Here is a 22412-nt window from a genome sequence, read left to right on the forward strand (position 1 = left end):
TACATACACATAGCAGGGTGACTAACCACACAAACAAATCATCCTGACAGTCCTAGGACAGTTGACCAAGATGAACTCTCAGCTTAACAAAACATACAACAGTGACGTGCACTGAGGAGTAGCTAGTCTAGCAGAGATAGATCAATCAATTGCACATCTCTAATTATTTTCAAATCACAATATTTATTGTCTTGTTAAAGCCACAGAACTTATGCAAAACTTTTCTTTTTGCGTGCTTCTCGTCCCTCGGTGCGATTCGTGGGCAAAGCTGGCCTAGCTCGCTCTTCCTCTGCCTGACCAGTTCCAGGTATAGAAACGGCAACCCGAAGGAAAAGGAAAGATTTCTGCCTCTACGTCCCTTGCTGCAATCATTGAAAGTCCGTGCATTCAGGTCTCCCAGTCTATCTCCTATAGGACAGATAGGGGATTTGTTTCCCTTTGATTTCTTTGTAAATCCTGTAAAGAACTTACGGGGAAATTTTCTGCAGTACTTATGTTCTCTGTATTTAGACCACAACTTTTTCCACGTTGTACAATATGTATGTATAATATGGGATGTAGTTTTATTATTTATGAAATGAGAACGTGTTATGTGCAGACAATAATGTTATGCTTTCTTTCTTTTCCAAATATGGAATTATAATGATTAAATTACAATTATTTATTTGGGCAAGGGATCGCACGTTCATATTGTTGTTAGTTTGGTTTATTTTACTTCGCTTTTCTGCCACATTTGTTTATCGCGAAAATGAGGATAAATTGATGAAGGGACCTCATATGAACAATCCAGGCAGGGATTCGAACCAGTGATGAGCGTGTATTCTTGTTCCTGTGTGTTGTACTCTGTAGTGGATAATGAAATAATTTGGAATGAAAATTGTATCTCAGAACTCGAAAAAGCCAAATGAATATTATTGAAGAAACTACAAAAAAGTGTGTTTTGTTACCTGTTTTGTTTCTGTGCATAAAATGGACTTAAAACCCCAAATCAATCGACCATGTGGGAGTGGTTATCACAGCATGCTAGGACACCAGGTGTTCCAGGTTCAAACTTCGACCTGGGCATGGCTGTTCTTTGTGTTTGTCCCTTAATTAATTTTATCGTATCATCTTAGCAATTAACAAAATGTGACAAGAAAGCAAGGCTAAGTATCAAAAATCAAATCATTGATTGATTGCTTGATTTGGTTTATTTTACTTCGCTTTTCCGCCACTTTTGGCTAATCGCGAAAATGATACGATAAAATTGATGAAGGGACACACAAAAAAGAATACCCATGGCCAAGTCGAGATTCAAAACAGGATCTCTGGCTTATTAGTCAATCAAATCTTTTATTTTCAGTTGGGGCGGGGGGTTACGTGTACTTTTTTTAGTACTCATTTCTCATCCTTTTCCTGTTATTGACATTCTATTTTTTACGAATACTGGGACCTAAAAGAAGGGGGGGGGGGTTATGACCACATTGTGTTCCTCAATAGTTCTGGAGTGGTTTCATTAACGTAACTTCAATAGTTTACTTGCAATAACTTTTTGTAACCCCTTAATTAGTTACGAAACACCCGGTGTACTTGCTTGGGGCTAAACCAGTTCTCACTGATTTCCACAATTCTGATGCTTGAAAGTTGCAAGAGTTGCGAGTTGTTCAAAATATTAATATATGTGGTGACTATTCCACTTACGAGTTTCAATTGACCAGAGTTTTCCTTAAAATATTCAAGAATTATCTCTTATATAATCACAAACCACAGTTTTTCGAAACAATATTGGTGCAAATTAAATGTGTAGTTTGAATTTTGCATAATTTCCAGGATAATTACTCAGAAATTGTTGCATTTTTGCAGATCATATGAAAGGCCAAAATGCCGGAAAAGTATCAGACAATAAAATACAATGGATACATTGTCATTGGCCCTTCCCTACTAATGATGTAACATGTAACCAATTTTTACTCTGAATATTGTAAAAGAATTTAATGTTTGTGTGCTGGGAAGTGAAATTTTAAGTCTTAACGATTTTTAATTATGTACATTTTTATAACGTTTCTTGTGGTGTGTAAATTGTAAGGGGATGTTAATGTTCGTTATTTATTACAGGCGATGATGCTAACACTGAAATTGGTACCCCCACCAAAATTTCAAATCAAAATGGCATTGATGAATTTCAGGAAAAACTTAAAGCCAAGAGAAATTTGCAGCATTTTGATGGGGTAAGCTTGTAAAGTTCATTTGTTTGTAATTTTATTAAAGATATAGAAAATAAAATGGTCTTATATTAACAATTGGACCCTTTAATAAACTTGCATGGTGGGTGTGTGATTTGAATTACAGAAAAAAGCCTCGTCAATTCAAAGTTGAAGGGACCAAAAAAATCAACTTTTAATTAAATGACTTCAAGTTATCCAAACTTTTCAAGATGGCATTTGTTTTTCAGTTGGAAATAAGTTAATAGTGTAAAAGTGGTAATAGCTCACAAAATATGCTTTATCACTCTCAGATTAAAAGTATGTAGACTCTTTTATATCTAGCCCGACCCTGTGGCCGAGTGGTTAGCACATCACGCTGCGATGCCAAGGGTCCCGGGTTCGAATCCCGGTCGGGCTTGGTTGTTTGTCCATTCATCAATTTCATCAATCATCCCCATCTTCGCAAATTAGCAAAGAGACACAAAACGCGAAGTAAAATAAACTAAATCAATCAATCAATCTTTAATCTCTAACTTGTAAACTGACATCTAGAGGTCACTATGTCCTGACCAACAGGTATAAAAGGGGCACGAAGCTACTTGTTGTTCAGTTAGAAGAAGTACGAGTAGAATGTGTAAGTTGAGAGAGCTCAATAGCATATTGGTTATGTACGTGTTACTCACTATCTATAAACAAAAATAAAAATACGTTAGAGTATTGAAATTGGTCTACTTACGTAAGTGAGTATGTATTCATATGTAAACTACGTTTCAGAAGCTTTACTGCTTCCTTATTCAGGTGGTCGTATTTTAGGCTTGGAACATGAAGCCACGTCGGAGAAGTGTCATGCGAGGATACTAGGTGAAAGGTTTGGGTTAAAAACACTTCATAGTGCTCGACATATACACAATTAAAACTACCTTTGTTAAAAACCCTTAAAACTCTCGATAAAACATGTTAAAACCACCACTACGGTGTACTTGAGTGACTGTTGAAAGCCCTAGTTCCCTTTCCTAACTACCGTAGTAGTGGTTTTAACATGTTTTATCGAGAGTTTTCAGGGTTTTTAACAAAGGTAGTTTTAATTGTGTATATGTGGAGCACTATAAAGTGTTTTTAACCCAAACCTTTCACTTAGTATCCTCGCATGACACTTCTCCGACGTGGCTTGATGTTCCGAGCCTAAAATACGACCACCTGAAGAAGGAAGCAGTAAAGCTTCCGAAATGTAATTTACAAAAAATACATACTTCCGTAAGTAGACGAAATTCAATACTCTAACGTATTTTTATTTTGAGAGAGCTCAGTGACTTTGAACATGTCAATCAGAGACATTTCAGCATTTCTCAGTTTACCCAAATCAGCAGTTAGTGATGTGATTGTGAAATGGTTAGGTGAAAGCACAACAACAACATAACCACTAGGCTACGTGCAACGACAGAACTAAACTGGAATGCAGTGAAGAAAGTGGTTCTCAAAAATTGCCAGTCATTTTGTGAAAGCATCGGCCAGGAGTTTCACGGTGCTACCGATTGACTGATTGTCCAGCAACCACCATGACTGTATGTCGAGAATTGAAACAAATGGGGTTCCATGGTCCAACAGCTGCCCACAAGCCAAGCATTGCTGCAGCAAATGTGTTACCTGCAGTGGTGTAAAGAACAATGTCACTTGAATGTGGACGGCTGGAAACATGTGGTTTGGAACAACGAATCACACTCCCACGTTACAGTCTGATGGGAACGGTTCGGGTGTGGCGAATGCCTGGAGAATGATACCTGCCAGAATGCATAGTGTCAACAGTGAAATTTGGAGGAGGTGGTGTTACAATGTGGGAGTGTTCATCATGCAATGGAATGGGCCCTTGTAAACCTGATTACAAATTTAAATGCAGTGGGTACAAAGACATATTTGACCACCTTTCATCCTGTCTACGATAGAACAATTCGGTGATGATGATTGAGCCTGACGTGAATTCCACTGGACACCTTTGGGATGAATCCGAATGCCGGGTGTACTCCAGACCCCAACAACCTACATCATAACCTCCTCTGGCTACAGCTCTTCAGGAACAGGAAAGATTGGCTGCCATTTCTTCCGACACTCGATTGAAAGTCTGCCCCACAGTCTCATTGCAGCAATGGGTGGAACCACTCCGTAATTATGTCAATTACTGAAACTTGTGGCATTAAGGTATGTCGGATGAAGGATTTGAGTGGCTATCTGGATACTTTTGATCATATAGTGTGTGTGCTACAAATTAATACTTTTGAATGTTAATGAAAATTTGCACATGCTATATGTATTAAAGTGCACCGCAATGTTTTTTCCCAACTGAAAATGAGAATGTGCAGCTTACCCAAATACGAAGAGGCTCAATAGATGTTAACACCATTTATCCTGTATAGTTATGCAACCCTTTGTGCATAGGAAGGTGAGAAACCTTCTCATGATGCATGCTGTTGGAAGGAAAATAAAACATGAAAGAGTTTTTGCCATTTTTTTTTTTTTAATGCAATGATGCTAACCAATGTTTTATAGTTTGAAAGTGTGCATTACCATCGGATGAAAATTACAGATACTCAGGTTTAGACTGCAGTTAAAAATTAACCAGTAGACCTACATAAAATGAGTTACATCAAAATTTAGCGTATTCAATTCTGCGTTAATCTATGCTAACCTGTTTTTTTAGTATGCCTAATATTTTTTATTGTATAAACAAAAAAAAGGCTGGTATATTTGAGTTTTGCTTGCTAATGATCGCTCTCATTGAAATTCTATAAATCAAAAACTGGTGGTTCGATCATGATGGAATTTTAGTACGGTACAGACAGGAAGGTTTTAAACACAATTCTTAATTTTCAGTTTTAAAATTTGGGAAAAAGCCCTACTTTCAATTTTGCGAAACAACTTTGTCTTAGTATTGGGTAGTCCTAGAAATACAATACTGGTCTTGTTTTGAATCTCTTCACATCTGTGTTTAAAAATCCATTATCATTGTCGATTCATATTGAGAAACTGATTTTGGTTTTTATTCAGTGTAACTGCTTGCGGTGTTGCCACGGTCCACCTACACCCTAGTATCTATATATTTTTAGTTCCAGGTAGGCCTAATTTTTAATGTAGAAGATTCCAATTGTTTTCCTACTTATAGGCTCATCACCTTGTGCCATCAACTCCATTGACAGGAAGAAAGTATCTGAAAGCCAAAGACAATTCTAAGATAACGCCAATATCCACGGCAACACAGAGCGTCAGTCGTCTGCAGACTTTATTATCTGGGAGACAGGCTACACCAAGTGATGCCTTGTTTGAGATACTAAGGTATTTTTTTTTAATGTTGTCCTCACCACCCCATATATTTTTTTATTAAGATTATGAAACCTGGTATGAATTTATTGTGACACTGGATTCATAGTCTCACCACCATCGATTTCATCTAATCATTATACATTCTCATCTTCCTGCTAGCCTAAACAGGCAGAAAAGTGGTGAACATAAGAAAAATATAAGTTCTGAATACATGATTTTAATATTTTATTTCTTGACAGTTTCAATATAGATCGGCAGAAGGTGTCAATTTTTGTCTGAAGTATTTTAATACATCAGTTTATTTCTTCAGCAGGATATGTATTGGTCTTAACAGCATAGGTTTGTTGCTTTTTAACCTTCAGTGTACGGATGGTCGATCTTGAACCATGCCTGCATTTCCGTTGTGCACGAATGGTCAACATTTTGAGCTGCAGCGCACTGCAACAATTAACATTCTATTTCATGAAAACTACACATGATATTTCTGTTCTCTCTTTTTTCTTTAGTATATGTATAAAAGTATGACGTACTCAAATTTCAAAACAATATATTCATTGTTACTATTATTAACATGCACCATTTGAAAAGGCCCTTTGTTTCCATTTTGTTACTATGATAAAAGATGAAGATAAAAGGCTATAAATGCTCAACCACTCCATCTTTTTGAACTATTTAAATTCTAAATCTAAAAACGGGAAAAGCAACATTTTAAGTAACATCCGACAATTGAGCATCCAGGATGGGGGAAGCTGGGCCAATTTCGGGCATTGTCCCCAAAGCTGGCAACACTGCCACCTTATATGTTATTTTTTTTACTCAAAAAGTGTCAGTCTGATTTCAACGAAACTTTGCATGATTGTAGGAACGTACCGTATTTACTCATGTATAATGTGCACTTTTATCCAAAATTTTTGCCACCAAAAACTGTGGTGCGTATAATGCACGGAACAATTTGCACAGCCAACATGAAGCCCTACACGGTCATTCCATGATTTTATGACACTTGCATTGATTTTTCATGTTTACGGAACCCTACCATGTTATACATCTTTGTAAAGCTTAAATTCTCCATTTTGTGCATATGGGAACAGTATTCAACTCAAAATGGTGACACTAATGTGCAATGCAGTTGAAGTAAGCTCCTCACAAAATGAAGGAACGTTCTGAATTTTATGGTATTTTGCATGAAAGAAGGCAGCCAGAGCATGGTGCTGATCACATCACCTCCAAAATTTGCGGAGATTGAGAATGTGTGGGGCCCTTCTCCCATATCCCCTAAATGTGTCTTCATGATAATGTGAATCTTGCATAGTATGTAATATTTATGGACGTGCTTCAGAGGAGATTTATTCATATTTTTTCTTAGGTCATGTGAAAGAAAACAAGATGTTAGAATTGAAGAAAAAGTCAAGGAAATGGGTTCATTGTTCTGTACCAAGTATACCCAGGCAGATGACCACCAACCGGGTTCTCACATTGATTTTGCAAGGAAAAGATTGCAGCTAGGCCAAAGTTTATACTACAAGCTTCTAGAGAATATTCTTAGTGAAGAAAAGAAAAAGAAGCCTGGATTTGATTTGACGGTAAGTGAAATTAGTTGTTTGATATTGACATGTTTTGGGAGTAAAAGTTTTATAAATAGATAAATATGCCTGGTAAATTCCTTTGTTGTAGCAGTTCCTGTGCATATTATGAGGGTAAGTTAAGAATTATCTGCACTTTCGCCATAACTTTCTTAAGGTGGAGCATACTGTCTTCAGCGCTCGCTTGCTGAAAGGTGGTACTCTTGTGGTTGTGTGGCCGGGGTTTCGTCTTAATTGTTCCATTTTTCATTCTTTTGTTCCAGAGAAAACAGGGCCACATGCAAAATCATCCACAAGAAAACTTTGCTTCCATAAAGTTGTGCAGGATGGGTGCCAAGAGAGCTCACCAAAGCGCAATCATGTAGAGATCTGTCAACACTTACTCAACCGTTACAACAATGAAGGCGAAGCTGCTTTTTGGGGGGGGGGGGGGTGGAGAGAATGGTCACAGGAGATGAGGCCGGGGTCCATTGCTTTGAGTCAGACTGTTCTTCCTTGGTGCACAATACCAATGGTGCAGCCATGTTTACTCTGCAACAAAAGAATGAAAAATGGAGCGATTAAGATCAAATCTCGGTCACACAACCACAAGAGTATACCACGTTTTAGCACTAGGCAGTGCGGCCAACCTGAAGAAAGTTATGTTGAAAATGCTGATAATTTTTTACTTCCCCTTGTATTCCGGCAGAGTTGATTCAAATTTGAACCAATATGACTACTGATACTCCTGCCAACTCCCACCAGAACTCTTTCTTCAGAATTCTGAATATTTATACATTTTCCATTTTTAACTATATTGCAAAATCTGTGGGAGTTTGGTATAAAATATTAATAATTGCACATGAGATAATTGCTGAATCACAAAATTAATTTCTTCCCACAGTGTTGTAAAAAATGAAAAAGTAAATTTTGCATAATGGGCCACATTAGCGTGACGTCACTGAGCATGTGGGTTTATCCCATGCGATAGGATTGGAAAATCCATTGCAATGTGCAGCTTTGCAAGTGGTGGTAGCAGTTGTGAGAAATCCTACTGTATTTACTAATGTACGCGGGGGTATCAAAAAGTTTTGCCTGTTGAGGTATAATTTGTTTAATAATGGAAAGATTGAAACAATTAACATACATATAGTTCCTGAGTGTCCTCTACTCAAAGTTACCCTTCCACACAGTTGTCATCAAGTTTGATGCATTTTCTCCAGCCCTCAAAACCAGTTTGGAAAAATTCCACAGAACACTCCCTGCCCCACTGTTCAGAGCTGTTTTAACCTCCCGTAGGTCATCGAAGTTCGGACTTAGGTAGTTAAGTTCAAAGTGAGAGGAACCAAAAGTGTGGACATGACAAGGAGTGACAGTCCATCAACGTTGTTGACCGACGACAACCACCACAGGGATGATGAGCTCATTCGAGAGGATAGATGCATCGCCATCCAGGAAATTTCTGATGCAGTGCACATGTCCTATGGGTCAGCACATGCAATTATTGAGAGTTTGGGATACCATAAAGTCTGAGCTAAGTCTGTGCTCCGTGGCATGAGATTTGATGACCTACGGGAGGTTAAAACAGCTCTGAGGGGTTGGGCAGGGAGTGTTCTGTGGAATTTTTCCAAACTGGTTTTGAGGGTTGGCACAAATGCATCGAACATGATGGCAACTGTGTGGAAGGGTAACTCTGAATAGAGGACACTACAGACAAACTATATGTATGTTCATTGTTTCAATCTTTCCATTATTAAACAAATTATACCTCAACAGGCAAAAATTTTTGATACCCCCTCGTACATTAGTAAATACAGTAGGCGTATTTCTCAAAACTCACTTTTTTCCAAATTTTTGTCCCCCACAGAATGAAATTACGCATGTTTTTACTATGTCACTGTGTGTAACATGTATATATCAACAGGCATCAGTTGTTATTGGTGATTAAATTGAACCAATGTTTTCTGATACAAATGCATTGACATCAGTATTGACTCAGCCTTAGTTATATATCTTCTGTTTGTGCCACAAGATTTTTCACATATCTAGTTCACTTTATATAAATCTACTTTAAATCACAGATACATTTCCAATTAGTCTGAGAATGAATTGTACTTAAATATAATGGATATACACTCCTCACAAAAAGTTGGAAATATTGTTATATTAGACACGACAAGTTTGGAATATTATTATGTTTGGCAATAGGTGATAGGTACGGTGGCATATGTCGGCGAAAAGAGAACGTTCACCAGACAGATGCCATGTGTTGTTGAATTCCAAGGCCATCTCTTATCACCTATTGTCTAATATAACAATATTCCAAACTTTTTGTGAGGAGTGTAATATAAAGGGCATGGCATAAAAATGGGCTTTTCATAAATGCAACAAAACTAATATTGCGTTCTATTTTTTAAAAAAATACGAACACATCAACTCCTCCTCTCCGTGGTGGTACAGCCAAGAAACCGACACCAAGGGGGTAGCCATGGAAGAATTCATTTCTGAGCACAACCTACAAGTCGAAAATCAGCCAGATAATCCCCCCACCTACAGGGGAAGGGCGGGCGCCTCAAGCAACATTGATCTAACACTCACGAATGCAAGGGCCTTGGGCGATGTCCAAAACTGGAAAGTTATAGATCTCGCCACAACAAGCGACCACAACTTAATACTATTCGACTTAATCTACAGGCAACATCAGCTTGAACAGACAAACCAGGAGAACATATTGAACTGGAGAAAAATCGATCATCAAAAATTCCTAGAAAAGCTCATTATCCCTGAACAATTGGACCAACAAAAATCACTCAACACGCTCGCAGAGGAACTCTCTGCAAACATCAGACAAGCAATTGAAAATTCATCACCCAGAAATAACCAAAGGAAAATGAAGAGGAAGCCATGGCCAAAGAAACTAACCAACCTTAAGAAACAAATGCAAAAAGCCAGGAAACTATATCAAAAATCCATCATCGCACAATACAGAAATGCCAACATCCAGATTTACCGTGCCAAAAAAATACGAAACCGAGCTACTAAATTATAAGACACAACAATGGATTATCTTCATCGAAAAACGTCTGGAAATAAATAAATGGGGCACCCCGTATAAAATCGCTACCGGCAAAATAAAAAAACCGCAAACCATTTCCACCTTAATTAATGGCGAGAACAACACGAATATGACAAACGACTTGGAAGAAACCATCAACTTCTTAATGAAGAATCTCATACCAGACGACAAACCTGAAAACGACAGCGATGAAAATAAGGATACAAGAAAAATCTATCACCAGCCATATCCAGAATCACCAATATTACCTTTCACTACCCAGGAAGTAGAAAACGAAATAAGCAGCATGAAAATGAAGAAGTCCCCGGGACCAGATGGAATTCCTGTGGAAATAATACAAGAAATCACCCCAGTACTTACGCCTTACATTACTCAACTATTTAATGAGTGCCTTGTTCAGAAGATATTCCCAGAAACCTGGAAGGAAGCAAACTTAATAATCATCAAGAAACATCCAAATAAAGATGAAGCCAGGGTCAATTCTTACAGACCAATATGCCTTCTCAACGTTTTGGGAAAACTCTTCGAGAAACTTATCCTAAAAAGACACTAAGAATTTCGCCTGCTCAAACCCATATCAGGGATACAATTTGGGTTCACGAAAGGTAAATGCACTGACGATGCATTACGCCTGCTATCGTCTACAACACAAAACACTCCAAACAAGTACATGGTTGGAATTATGGTGGACATCGCCGGGGCATTTGACAACTTGTGGTGGCCCAGCCTTTTTCAAACACTTAAAAATATGAACTGCCCAGGTACACTCTTCCTACTTCTGAAAAGTTATTTCTCTAACAGAAAAGTTAGCATCAAATATCCGGATCTACAAATGAGTAAGATCACTTCAAAAGGTTGTCCTCAGGGTTCCATTCTGGGACCCGAGCTTTGGAATACTAACTTGGAGCCTGCGCTTATGAAACTACAAGACCATCCAGACATAGACCAGATCATATCTTATGCGGATGACATTATCATGCTCACTTCCGGTAACTCAAGAAGGGAAATCGAAGATAAAGCATCTACTGCAATCAATATGCTATCCAATTGGTGTGATCATGCTAAACTCAAAATAGCTTCGGAAAAGACTCATTATATTATCCTTAAGGGGAAGTTACAAAGAAACCCTCAAATCAAACTCAGAGAAAGAAACTTAAAAAGAGTAAGAGAAGCTAAATACCTTGGTATTACTCTTCAAAAGAAGATGTTTTTTAACAGACACATAGCCCTGGCAACAACCCAGGACGAAAAAACTATAAACAGTCTAGCCACATTGAGTTCAGCAAACTACAACCTTCCACTATCACACATAAAAACATATCTCATTACCATATATAATGCTATTATTTCCTATGGCTCACCCCTGTGGGCCATGGAAACCAGTAAACAGTACATTAAAACCAGATTGAGATCTTCACAACGCAAAGTGATACTTCGCCTCACGGGTGCATTCAGAACAACCTCAACCCTGGCTCTTCTCATGATTGCGGGCCTACAGCCTATTGAAATCGTTATTAAAACTAGAGCATCAAAGTATTACTTTAGAAATGGACAAGAGGACGAAATCTATAAACTAATTGGAATACGCCCTGCCACGGTACCAGAAATTTACAACCACTTGTTTAGCGTCGGGCAACAGGAATGGACACAAGCTACGCAAGGAAGGAGACTTCACAGCTTCCTTCCAAACATAAAAGAACGACTTTCGATGGACCATTTCCATCCCACGAGAGGTCTCATACATTTCCTAACGGGACACGGTCCCTACGGTCAACACCTAAATAAGCACAACCTCAGACAGACTGATAAATGCCTGAAATGTAAAACCGAGACGGACACACCGGAACATAAAGCCTTCTTTTGCCAGACATCAAACAAACAAATCGAAGATTTAAGACAAAAGCTACCAAACTTCAACACGTACCAGTTAATAAGAAATCCCGAGCACTTTACGTCACTAAACGACTTAACAAACCTAGTGTCGAAAGAGGAACATTCCCTCTTCCAATCCGGCATCACTCACCTCCCCATTCAACCCCTACCTCCGGAATGTAATATACCCCCCAGAAGATCACAAAGAATCCACCTTCGACAAACTCAACAACAGGACATCCCTCCTTAGGACTAAGATCACCAAGAGGATAATGAAGCAGAACCTCCCACAGGAACATCAAGAAGGAGACACTAATACACAAGACAGTGATATGCCAAAACGAGAAAAGGTTACGCCTCCCCGGAGAAAGGCAAAGGATAACACTGCAAGGACTCGACCTAGGAACCAACCGAATTTTCGTTTCTTTCTTAAATTGTAATCTTACACCCCCTTCTTTATTCTCGTTACTAAACACACTGCAAACTTCTCTCACTGATTCTTGACAATTCTCTATATTTCCACTACCGAACGTACTAATGTACCCGATACTTCCCAGGAAATCCCTCCCTACTTCTTCCCTTCCTGATGATGTCCCGGGTACCAACCGTCGTACCGATGTTCATCCCAGTCCGACCAACTCTTGCTGGTCTCCCGCAAGTCTCCTTGCATCAGGTACCACTCGTTCTTTCATATCTCTTCCTACTATTAATACGTACATCTCAAAGCCAATAATACTCTCACTATCTCAAACATAACATACTAGAACATAGACCCTGCTTAACATTCATAGAATCGTGTTAATGTCCATTCCTCATCTCATCCATCAACACTAATGCACACGACTCACAATAAAACTTATCCTAAGAAAACATTACCCACCCAATTACACACTTATGTAATTTCGTATCTGTGATCATAAATAATATTAATGTTAAACACTAACACTCAGGAAAACCGAACAAATTTGGTTCTTCACACTGGGGCATTCTTGCCAATGTCACAGTGAATTATTGTAATTAAAAAAAATAATGGAAATCAAGGATGAATCAAAGAAAAGCGGGGGAATCCGTAAAAAATTCACGGAACTGACGCCCTGGGTTAATTTTCAGGTACCAGGGCATAAGCACATACCTCCGAAAGTAGCTTGACTACTTTTATCCGTATACATAAAATAATAATCGTTCTATGTAACCATATCTTGTATACTGTTTAGGAAATAAAATTCTTTGACCTTTTTAAATATAAAAAATTTCCAATTAGTCTGAGAATGAATTGTACTTAAATATAATGGATATACACTCCTCACAAAAAGTTGGAAATATTGTTATATTAGACACGACAAGTTTGGAATATTATTATGTTTGGCAATAGGTGATAGGTACGGTGGCATATGTCGGCGAAAAGAGAACGTTCACCAGACAGATGCCATGTGTTGTTGAATTCCAAGGCCATCTCTTATCACCTATTGTCTAATATAACAATATTCCAAACTTTTTGTGAGGAGTGTAATATAAAGGGCATGGCATAAGAATGGGCTTTTCATAAATGCAACAAAACTAATATTGCGTTCTATTTTTTAAAAAAATACGAACACATCAACTACATCCTTAAGCATTGCCATTTGCGAGATATGTACAGTAACGTTTGAAAATTTTGTCCTACAGGTGAACACCATTTTGTTGTTAACACTCAGACAATCTGCAATGGAAATCGTCCATGGCATGTTGCAACATTTGAAACATGTCAATTTCTGCTTCAATGCACTTCCTGTAGCATCAAAGTTCTTCACCCACATCCTGATTGCATTGGCCGATGGAATAAGATCATGTCAGTGTCAGCATATTTATAAAACTCCCTCACAGCTACAGCATGTTGATCTCCGTTTCAGCGATTCATTTGCCATGTTTGTAAATGGAGTACATTGCTGATGCAAATAACAATTATAAGTGTTACCAACACCATTACAGAAACGCTCCCAACAAAATCAAAAAGACCCATTTTTATGCCACACCCTGTACAAGGCAATGTTAAATTCTGTGACTTGTTTCTCATGTTTTTTTTTCTCTTCTATTTTCAGCATCTGTTGGAACAAGATGTCTTTCTTCAGAGCCTTTTTGCATGCTGCCTTGAAATAGTGATATTTTCCTACAATTCCCAAAGGACATTTCCATGGATTGTTGAAGCATTCAATTTGGAACCTTACCATTTCTACAAGGTGATAGAAATAATTGTCCGTGCAGAAGATGGCCTGTCAAGAGACATGGTGAAACATCTGAATCTCGTAAGTATATTCTGTTTTATTAATACATAAAGAGGATTGAATTTATGTGTGGTAGATGTTTGAAAGTTGGTTATTTTTCATTCTTTCCCATGATAGAAGTTACAGGTTCAGAATGAAGCACATCCATTTGAAATAAAATAATTGGAAGATGTGCACAAAACAAATTAGCATGCTTTTATTTATATCCCTGAGTACCAGTGGATATGAACATTTATATACAGAGGATGGACAAAAATACGGAAACGCCACAACATCAGAATGGATGATATCGACACAATTTTTCCCCTTAAAATCAGACATGGTGTGACATTTTTTTGTTTTGCACCATGAGATAGGATCTTCTCGGACTGGTAGGAGTCGACAGTTGCACTGTAAATAGCATGCAGTGCAGTTGATACTGAATCATGTCTGAGCTGGCTGTGTTTCAAAGAGGGCCTATTGTTGGTGCCCGCATTGCAGGGGCCTCTGTTACCAAAGTAGTCATATTATTTGGCGTATCAAGAGGGACTTGATCCAAGATCATGATAACTATGATAACATAATAGTGTGTCTGGAAAGACATCATCAGATAAACACCTGCGTGGACGAAAATGTACACTGCATGACAGAAACAGACAGACACTGAGAAGGATTGTGACCATGTTTTGCATGAAGAATGGTGCAAGATCCCATTATCCACCATCCAGGACTTGTATTTGTCCATTCCTCTGAGATTGCAGGCCATTTTGGAAGCATTTTTGCACCTTATTAGCTACAGCATTCCTGCTTTTCTTCGCAGGTGTTTCTATATTTTTGTCCATCCCCTGTATGTACACAGTGCGTTCACTTTGGCTCAGGGTGGAGATAGCACGTGACTGCAGATGGTGATACATGGTCCAATTTTCGATTCATAACATCCTGCTTATTTTTATGCACATATCTTCAGCATTATTTCTCTTGTAGTCTTTGGTTGTTACAAGCATAAAAACATTTTTTTTCTTGTTAGGTTTCAGGAGAATACATGCTCCCTTCATCAAGCATTTATAATTAAAGATCTAAGTAAAAATAAATGTCTGATGAAGGGCGTGTATGTTCTGAAATGTCACAACCAAAAAATGTTTTTTTATGCGTGTAACAACCGTAGACTACAAAAGACATAATTCTACATTGCAGGCAATGCATACATACAAGAAAAAATATATATTTAGCATGCAATTTTATTTATATTGCAAAACAAGTACTAACCTGTGTTATAAGAAAATTAAATAAAGCGCTACATGTTCTGTATTTCGGTACTTTATTTCTGACCATACTTTATATATTTTTTATTTTATTTACATGCTTATTTTACATCCTTTATAGTCATTTTAAATTGCCACATTTTATGTAATCATTTTAGTTGATATAAGCTGTCATCCAATGCTTTGTGCAACTTTTTTTATAGATTGAAGAACAAATCCTGGAATCTATGGCATGGAAGGGTGGAAGCCCTTTGTGGGAAAACATCAGGAATTCAGGTTTGCCAATTCCGTCATGTGAGGAGGTTTCACTGCCAAGTCAGCTTATGATCAAGGAGGAGCCTTTGAACAGTGATTCTCAGCCAATGTCACCTCTACATAACCCCTCCATCTGCAGGTTAACTAATATGGACAGACCTAGCATCAAAAGTAAGTACTTTCTTTTCCTCTGAAGTATTGCTGCTGGGTAGAACATGTTCTTTCCCATCAAGAATGTACAGAAACAGAATGAAATACATCGTGAAGTTTCGTGTTTCAGCAGCTTCCCCGAAGGTGTAGTGATAATGTCATCACCTTATAATCAAGAGTTCCCAAGTTTGATACCCGGTGGATGCATATTCGGGGTGGCTACTCGTCGGGAATTATGCATGAATTATTGGCACCGGGAATTATGCATAAATTTTTCTCTGTAGATGTGAAAAAATGAAACTTTTATTAATCCAAATCGTATTCAATTTATATATATTTATAAATGTCCTGAGGCAAGTTTTTCAGCTTTTTGTCTAGCCTTTTGTTTACCAAACCCATTTTGCCAGGTAAGCTCCTTGTCTACCAGGCTAATTTTAAGCAAAATGCAGAGTTTCATTTAGATGACTGTAGATCAGAGGCTAATTGTTCAAGACAGAAGAATGATATATCGTTATATGCGGATTGAACCATACATTCGGACAACATACAATTTGTGTATGTATGGATACGGGGGGAGGGGAGGAACTGGAAAATTTTAAAATTTCTGAAGAAAAATGCCCCTTCCCCCCTCTGCCCCTGGACAACAAAGTACAGGACATTGTCAAAATACACACACATGGAAATGATCGCTGGCATGTCTGGAACAAGAAAATAATTGCACTATTATGATATGAACAATACAACACGACTTGTACCCCCAAAACGATATGTCTGTATGCCACTGAGCCATTCAGCAAAATATGCAGTTACCTTGAAATGACTGTAGGTCCGAAGCTAATTGCACTAGACGGACGAATCAAGTACAGTTATACTCTGAATAAACCATAAAATCGGACTACATACAATTTATGTACATTGAGTGTATGTATGGATGTGGGGGAGGGGAGAAACCGGAAAATTCCAAACTTTCTGAAGAAAAATGCCACTTTCCCCTCTGCCCCTGGACAACAAAGTACATGACATTGTCAAAATACACATGGAAATGATACCAGGCATATTTGGAACAAGAAAATAATTGCATTATTATCATACAAGTAATAGAACACAACTTGTAACCCCCAAAAGACATGTCTGTGCGCCACTGTTCAAAGGAAGCCGCCATTTTCCCAGCATTCCCCCCCCCCCTCTTATGGGGAGAGAGTCTTTACGGTGTAGTATGTGTGTTAACAATAATATAAAAGAAGAAAATCGCAATTCCAGCGAAAAATAGCGACATTATGACGTAAAAACTACAACCTTGTTGAGGTATCTATATATAGATAGCTGGTAAACAAGGGGTATACCTAGAGGTATCTATTTATAGATAGTTGGTAAACAAGGGGTATACCTAGAGGTATCTATTTATAGATAGCTGGTAAACAAAAGGTTAACAATTTTTCAAAGCTTAGTATATCCCGTGTGACTTGTGTTTGGAGATTTGAGCCTGTGTATGTGAAATGGCAGAAGTAAATTCCACACCTTAAATTAAATATTTTAAATATATATTAATTTTTATTTATTCTATTTAAATATATTAAATTTATTCAATGTTTATTCAATTGAATTTAGAATTTTTGGATACGTTGGAATCAGACATAACCTTTACATTGCTAATATATTTGTGTGTGTATGTGGATGGTGAGGGGCGATAATACATAAGGCTGAATTAGATAAAACATCTGCTTCTACACATGAATTTTTGATATGTTCGCCTTGAAAACCGGGAATTATACTTGAATTTTATTATGGTCCTGAAGTAGCCACTCTGATATTGCACAGGTTCAATCCCACTTTAAACAGTAGGTCCAGTCGTGATTAGCCTTTCTGTGCACAGAGTAGACTTGAAACAAGTATTCAATCAATCAATTTAATCGTGTTTCAGTGTTGCACAATTGATTGGGGTATCTGTATCTGATTCATCGGTATCTGTCAGAATCAATGAGTTGTATCGGCTAGTGTTTACCTTCAATTTTTCTTTGTGGATGTCAGAAATGGGGGCCTCCCCGATGGTGTGGTGGTAACGCCATCTTGTAATAATGGACTATCAAGTTTGATACCTGGTGTAGGCACACAGTGGTTCAGATCCCACTTTAAATTCTAGGTCAAGCCCCAATTAGCATTTCAGTGCATAAAGTGGACTTAAAAAAAAATTCAAACTCAGTCAGTGAGAAACTGGCTGAACATGAGCATTGTATCTTAATTTTATTTCATGTTGTGTGCCAATCTGTCCTCTTGACAGGTAAGAAAATATTTTTTGTTGGTCCATGTCATTATGTGATGACAGAATTGAAAATTAGTAAAACTGAAGTGTATCAAACAGAGCTGACACAATACCAAAGCTGCCAACCTCTGTTGTAGAGTGGTTAGCACAGCATGCTACGATGCTTTGCAGTCTGGGTGTTCTTTCTTTGTAAGTGTTCCTTCATCACTCATCCTCATAGTCACGATGAGCAAAAAGTTGCAGAAAAGTGACGCTAAAAAGTATCAAATCAAACCTATACCAATGCTGGCACTTGTTAATTGTTAATATCAGCATTTGAACACTAATTATTTCACGTTTGGAATGTTTATGAATAAGTAGAATATGTACAAGGGATGATCGGGGAAAAAAAAAAGTTACAAAGCCTATTATGGTGTATGTGTTAGACATAGCTGGAAGATCAACACACCTGATGATGGAGGGCACTCAATACTAGTCCTCAATGTAATCATCTTTTTTGTTCAAGCACTTGTCACAACGGTAGATGAGGTTTTCCGTACCGGTTGCACAGAAATCCACGTCAAGTTCTCGTAGCCACCGTGAGGCAGCTCTTTTGACATCATAACATGTCAGATTATGGTGGCCAGCCAACCAAATGGTAGTCCCAGCTCAGCTGATATTGAGCGTAATGTTCTTCTTCTGTCCTCACGAATACACTCATCCACAAGAGCACAGTTCACGTCAGTGGTTGAGGTACTGTGTCCAGGGTTGTCATTAACAATACTGGTCCGTCCTTCTTTGAAGGCATGACACCACTTCGCTACATGTTGCCTTAAAATTGTCCCCTCCCCATACACCTCCACAATCTGTCTATGAATGTCAGCAGGTGTAGTGTTTGTTTTTGGCCCACAGGAACCGCATCACTGCCCTCCCTTCTACTCTTGACCAATTTTCTAGACGAGTCACCATTTTAAATGTCCCTTTCTCGGGTATACATGGTCAGAATCCGAAGTCCTCAAACTCGCAACAAGACAAACATGTTATTAATTTACACATAAATTTTTGTTACGTTACAGTGAATAAAACAAAAGTTATATGCTTTGTAACCTTTTTTTTTTTCGATCATCCCTCATATTTTCTTTGATAATCGCTTTACGAGGGTCACTATTTATATTTTGAGCCTTGGCAACACTGATTGAAGTTAGGCGCGATTTGACGTTTGCACGAAATCGTCTGGCATTATTGACCATAACGTACTTCAAATGTTTTGTCAGTAGCTTCATTTGTGTTGTTTATGTTGCCTTGGAGATTGCGCGACAACAATAAAATGGAATTAACTCGTGAACATTTTCATGCGATGATTTTTTACGATTTTCGACGTGGATTATCAAGACAAGAGTGCATCGATCAACTTACTTCCACATTTGGCGATGAAGCCCCATCCTTTGCCACTGTGAAACGCTGGTATAACGAATTTAATCGTGGCCGCCATTCGCTCACCGACGAGATTCGCGAAGGTCGTCCAAAATCAGTTGTTGTTCAAGAAAAGATTGATGCTGTGCAAAACCTAATACTGCAAGATCGTCATGTGACATACTGTGAGATTGAGGCAACCATAGGCATTAGTTCCACCAGCATATATAAAATATTACATGATCATTTAGCTGTGAGAAAGGTATGTTCTCGTTGGATCCCACACAATTTGACAAAAACTCAAAAAGACGCTCGCGTCAATTGGTGCAAACAAATGCTCAATAAATACAATCGTGGTGCTTCAAAAGACGTATATAAGATTGTAACAGGTGACGAATCATGGATATATGCATATGAGCTGGAACGTAATTAGCAGTCGACTGTATGGGTGTTTCAAGATGAACCCAATCCAACAAAAGTTGTTCGCGCTCGAAGCACATCGAAACAAATGGTCGCCTGTTTTTTCGGGAAAACTGGTCATGTGGCAACTGTGCCTTTAGAGGAACGTAGAATGGTCAACTCTGAATGGTACACAACAATTTGTTTCGCAGAGGTCTTCGGTCAAATATGGAAAACAAGCAAACGCCGTCAGATCATTCTTCATCAAGACAGTGCCAGCTATCACACATCTCGTCTAACAACCAACTTTATGAACAGTCAAAAAATCGAATTGATGGATCATCCACCGTACAGTCCTGATTTGGCACCCAATGACTTCTTCTTGTTCCTGAATGTCAAGAATAAATTACATGGACAACGATTTTCGTTGGTGGAAGATGCCGTTGATGCGTTCTAAAACCATATTGTGGAGGTGTCTCAAGATTGGAAAAACTGCTTTGACAAATGGTTCGAACGAATGCAAAAGTGTATTGACCATAAAGGAGAATACTTCGAAAAACAGTAAAGCAGTTTTCAATGCCAAATTCCTGTTTTTTCATTGTTGGGGTCAAAATATAAATAGTGACCCTCGTAGTATCACATTAAGATTATACCACCAGGTTCAGGTTCATTAATATTGTATCACCACTGGGTTTAAAACCAAGTCCATCAAATTATTGGTTGTAGTATAGTGTATAAAAATGCTCTTGTGTTTTAATTTTCTTTGTGTCATAGATCCTCAATAATGACGCACAATACTTTTTCAGCATATAAAAAATCTTAGGAAAGTATGCAGAATTTACATTATATTTGCAAGAACATTGTGTGGAGTAATTGATTTTGTGGTATAATGATGATCTCTTCTTTGTAGCTGATCAGTGGTGATTCATTCATTTTGAGTTTTTGTACTTTTAACCACTGGCTGATTCTGGGTATTGTGTTAATCTCATAAATCAAAGTTCAGTCCATGGACACATGATGTGTTTGGGAACGATGTCTATTATGGAGAGTGAAAAATTGTTGCCTTGGAGAATAGTTCTCTGTGGTCAAGACTCGACCTCATCCAATTGTCACGTCAAGACTTATTTATTATATGTAAATTGCCAGGGAGGATTATATTGTAAATTTTTATTCTCGATAACAGACACCATCCCCAATATGCCTATTTCGGCCGATACTGATACAGTATCGATTAATTTGTCCCATTCGTACAAGTTTTAAGGATTTGTATCAATAGGAATCGGTAAGAATATCAATTCCGCCCTCACAGGTACTCTTTACTGGTTCCTACCATAAGCTATGGTACGTGAACTTGCTCGGAAGCTATGAAATAAAGTTAATCTAATTTTAATTTCAGATCCTCAGCAATCTCCAGTTTCTTCTGTGGACAGATTCCAGTCTCCTATCCAACCAAGCTTAGCAAAGAAGAGGCTCTTTGCTGATGCTCCAGCTTCTACCACTGCCACGACCGTGACGTGTGCATCTCCACAGGTCACAGCTCTTGTAGCAGCAATAAAACCTGGCCAGTCACTTCTTCAGAGCCCTGGGAAGACGATGGCATTCAATATACAGAGTACGTTATTTTGTATGCAGCATTTGCATGTAGTCACAGGTCATTTTGCAGTTTTACAGCTGCTAAATTTTATACAGGGATGGGCTGATATGAAATTTTGACTGGTAATATACAGACATAAAATTTACCGATACTGATAACCAATATACCAATCAGTGTGGGGGAATAAATATTTTGTTTTTGACAAAAATACGAAATGTAAAATAACACATTGCAATGTAATTTATCATGTTTTGAAAGATGTGAGGTGCATTTTGGTACAGTGTTTTGTCACGAAATGAAGCGAAATGAACTTCATAATGAGAAATAAACACTTTATTTACCGACTTAACACCTGAATTATTCTGTAAGTTATGCAAGTCATGGAAAATTGATTAATTGTGCTGTAAATATTTGAGAAGGAAAAATTCACTCTACACAGGAATAAACTTAAAACTGTGTAAATGTACTATTAGGAGTAAAGTGTTAAATTTGTGTATTAAGTATAGTTTTTTAATGAAAATTAGGTTTTTATTCACCATTTTAACACCTAAATGCCATTTTATATACTGCTTTTGATTCCGAAATATGCCCAGTTTTTGTACCAAAAATCTTTATATTTTATTCACCATAAATATGTAGCTTTACTGATAGAGAACCGATTAATCTGTCTCACCCTTATTTAAATTTTAAAGCCTTTGTGAAATTCAACAATTAACAAAATTCTATTTGCAAGTTCCATCGGTCACTTGGTTGATATTAGGAATCATGCTTCCATTAATCAATGAAATTATCTTTGAAAGAAGTCTAGGTTTACGTATCTGTTTTACTGTCATTGTTATTTTTTACTAACATTTC

At 37.8% G+C, this 22412-nt stretch overlaps 1 protein-coding gene across 1 annotated transcript in view; it reads left to right on the plus strand.

Annotated features, from left to right (window-relative positions):
* The window catches only part of LOC146001460 (retinoblastoma-like protein 1), a 50346-nt gene that overhangs the window by 12835 nt on the left and 15099 nt on the right, over window positions 1-22412 (plus strand). The window contains exons 7-12 of the mRNA XM_083138785.1: window positions 2095-2207; window positions 5338-5507; window positions 6862-7078; window positions 14084-14287; window positions 15711-15933; window positions 21360-21575. Of these exons, the coding sequence (XP_082994911.1) occupies window positions 2095-2207; window positions 5338-5507; window positions 6862-7078; window positions 14084-14287; window positions 15711-15933; window positions 21360-21575 (1143 nt within the window). The remainder of the gene's footprint in view (window positions 1-2094; window positions 2208-5337; window positions 5508-6861; window positions 7079-14083; window positions 14288-15710; window positions 15934-21359; window positions 21576-22412) is intronic.

Source organism: Lepisma saccharinum, chromosome 17 (assembly GCF_977018435.1).
Source record: "Lepisma saccharinum chromosome 17, izLepSacc3.1, whole genome shotgun sequence".
Taxonomy (NCBI): Eukaryota; Metazoa; Arthropoda; class Insecta; order Zygentoma; family Lepismatidae; genus Lepisma; species Lepisma saccharinum.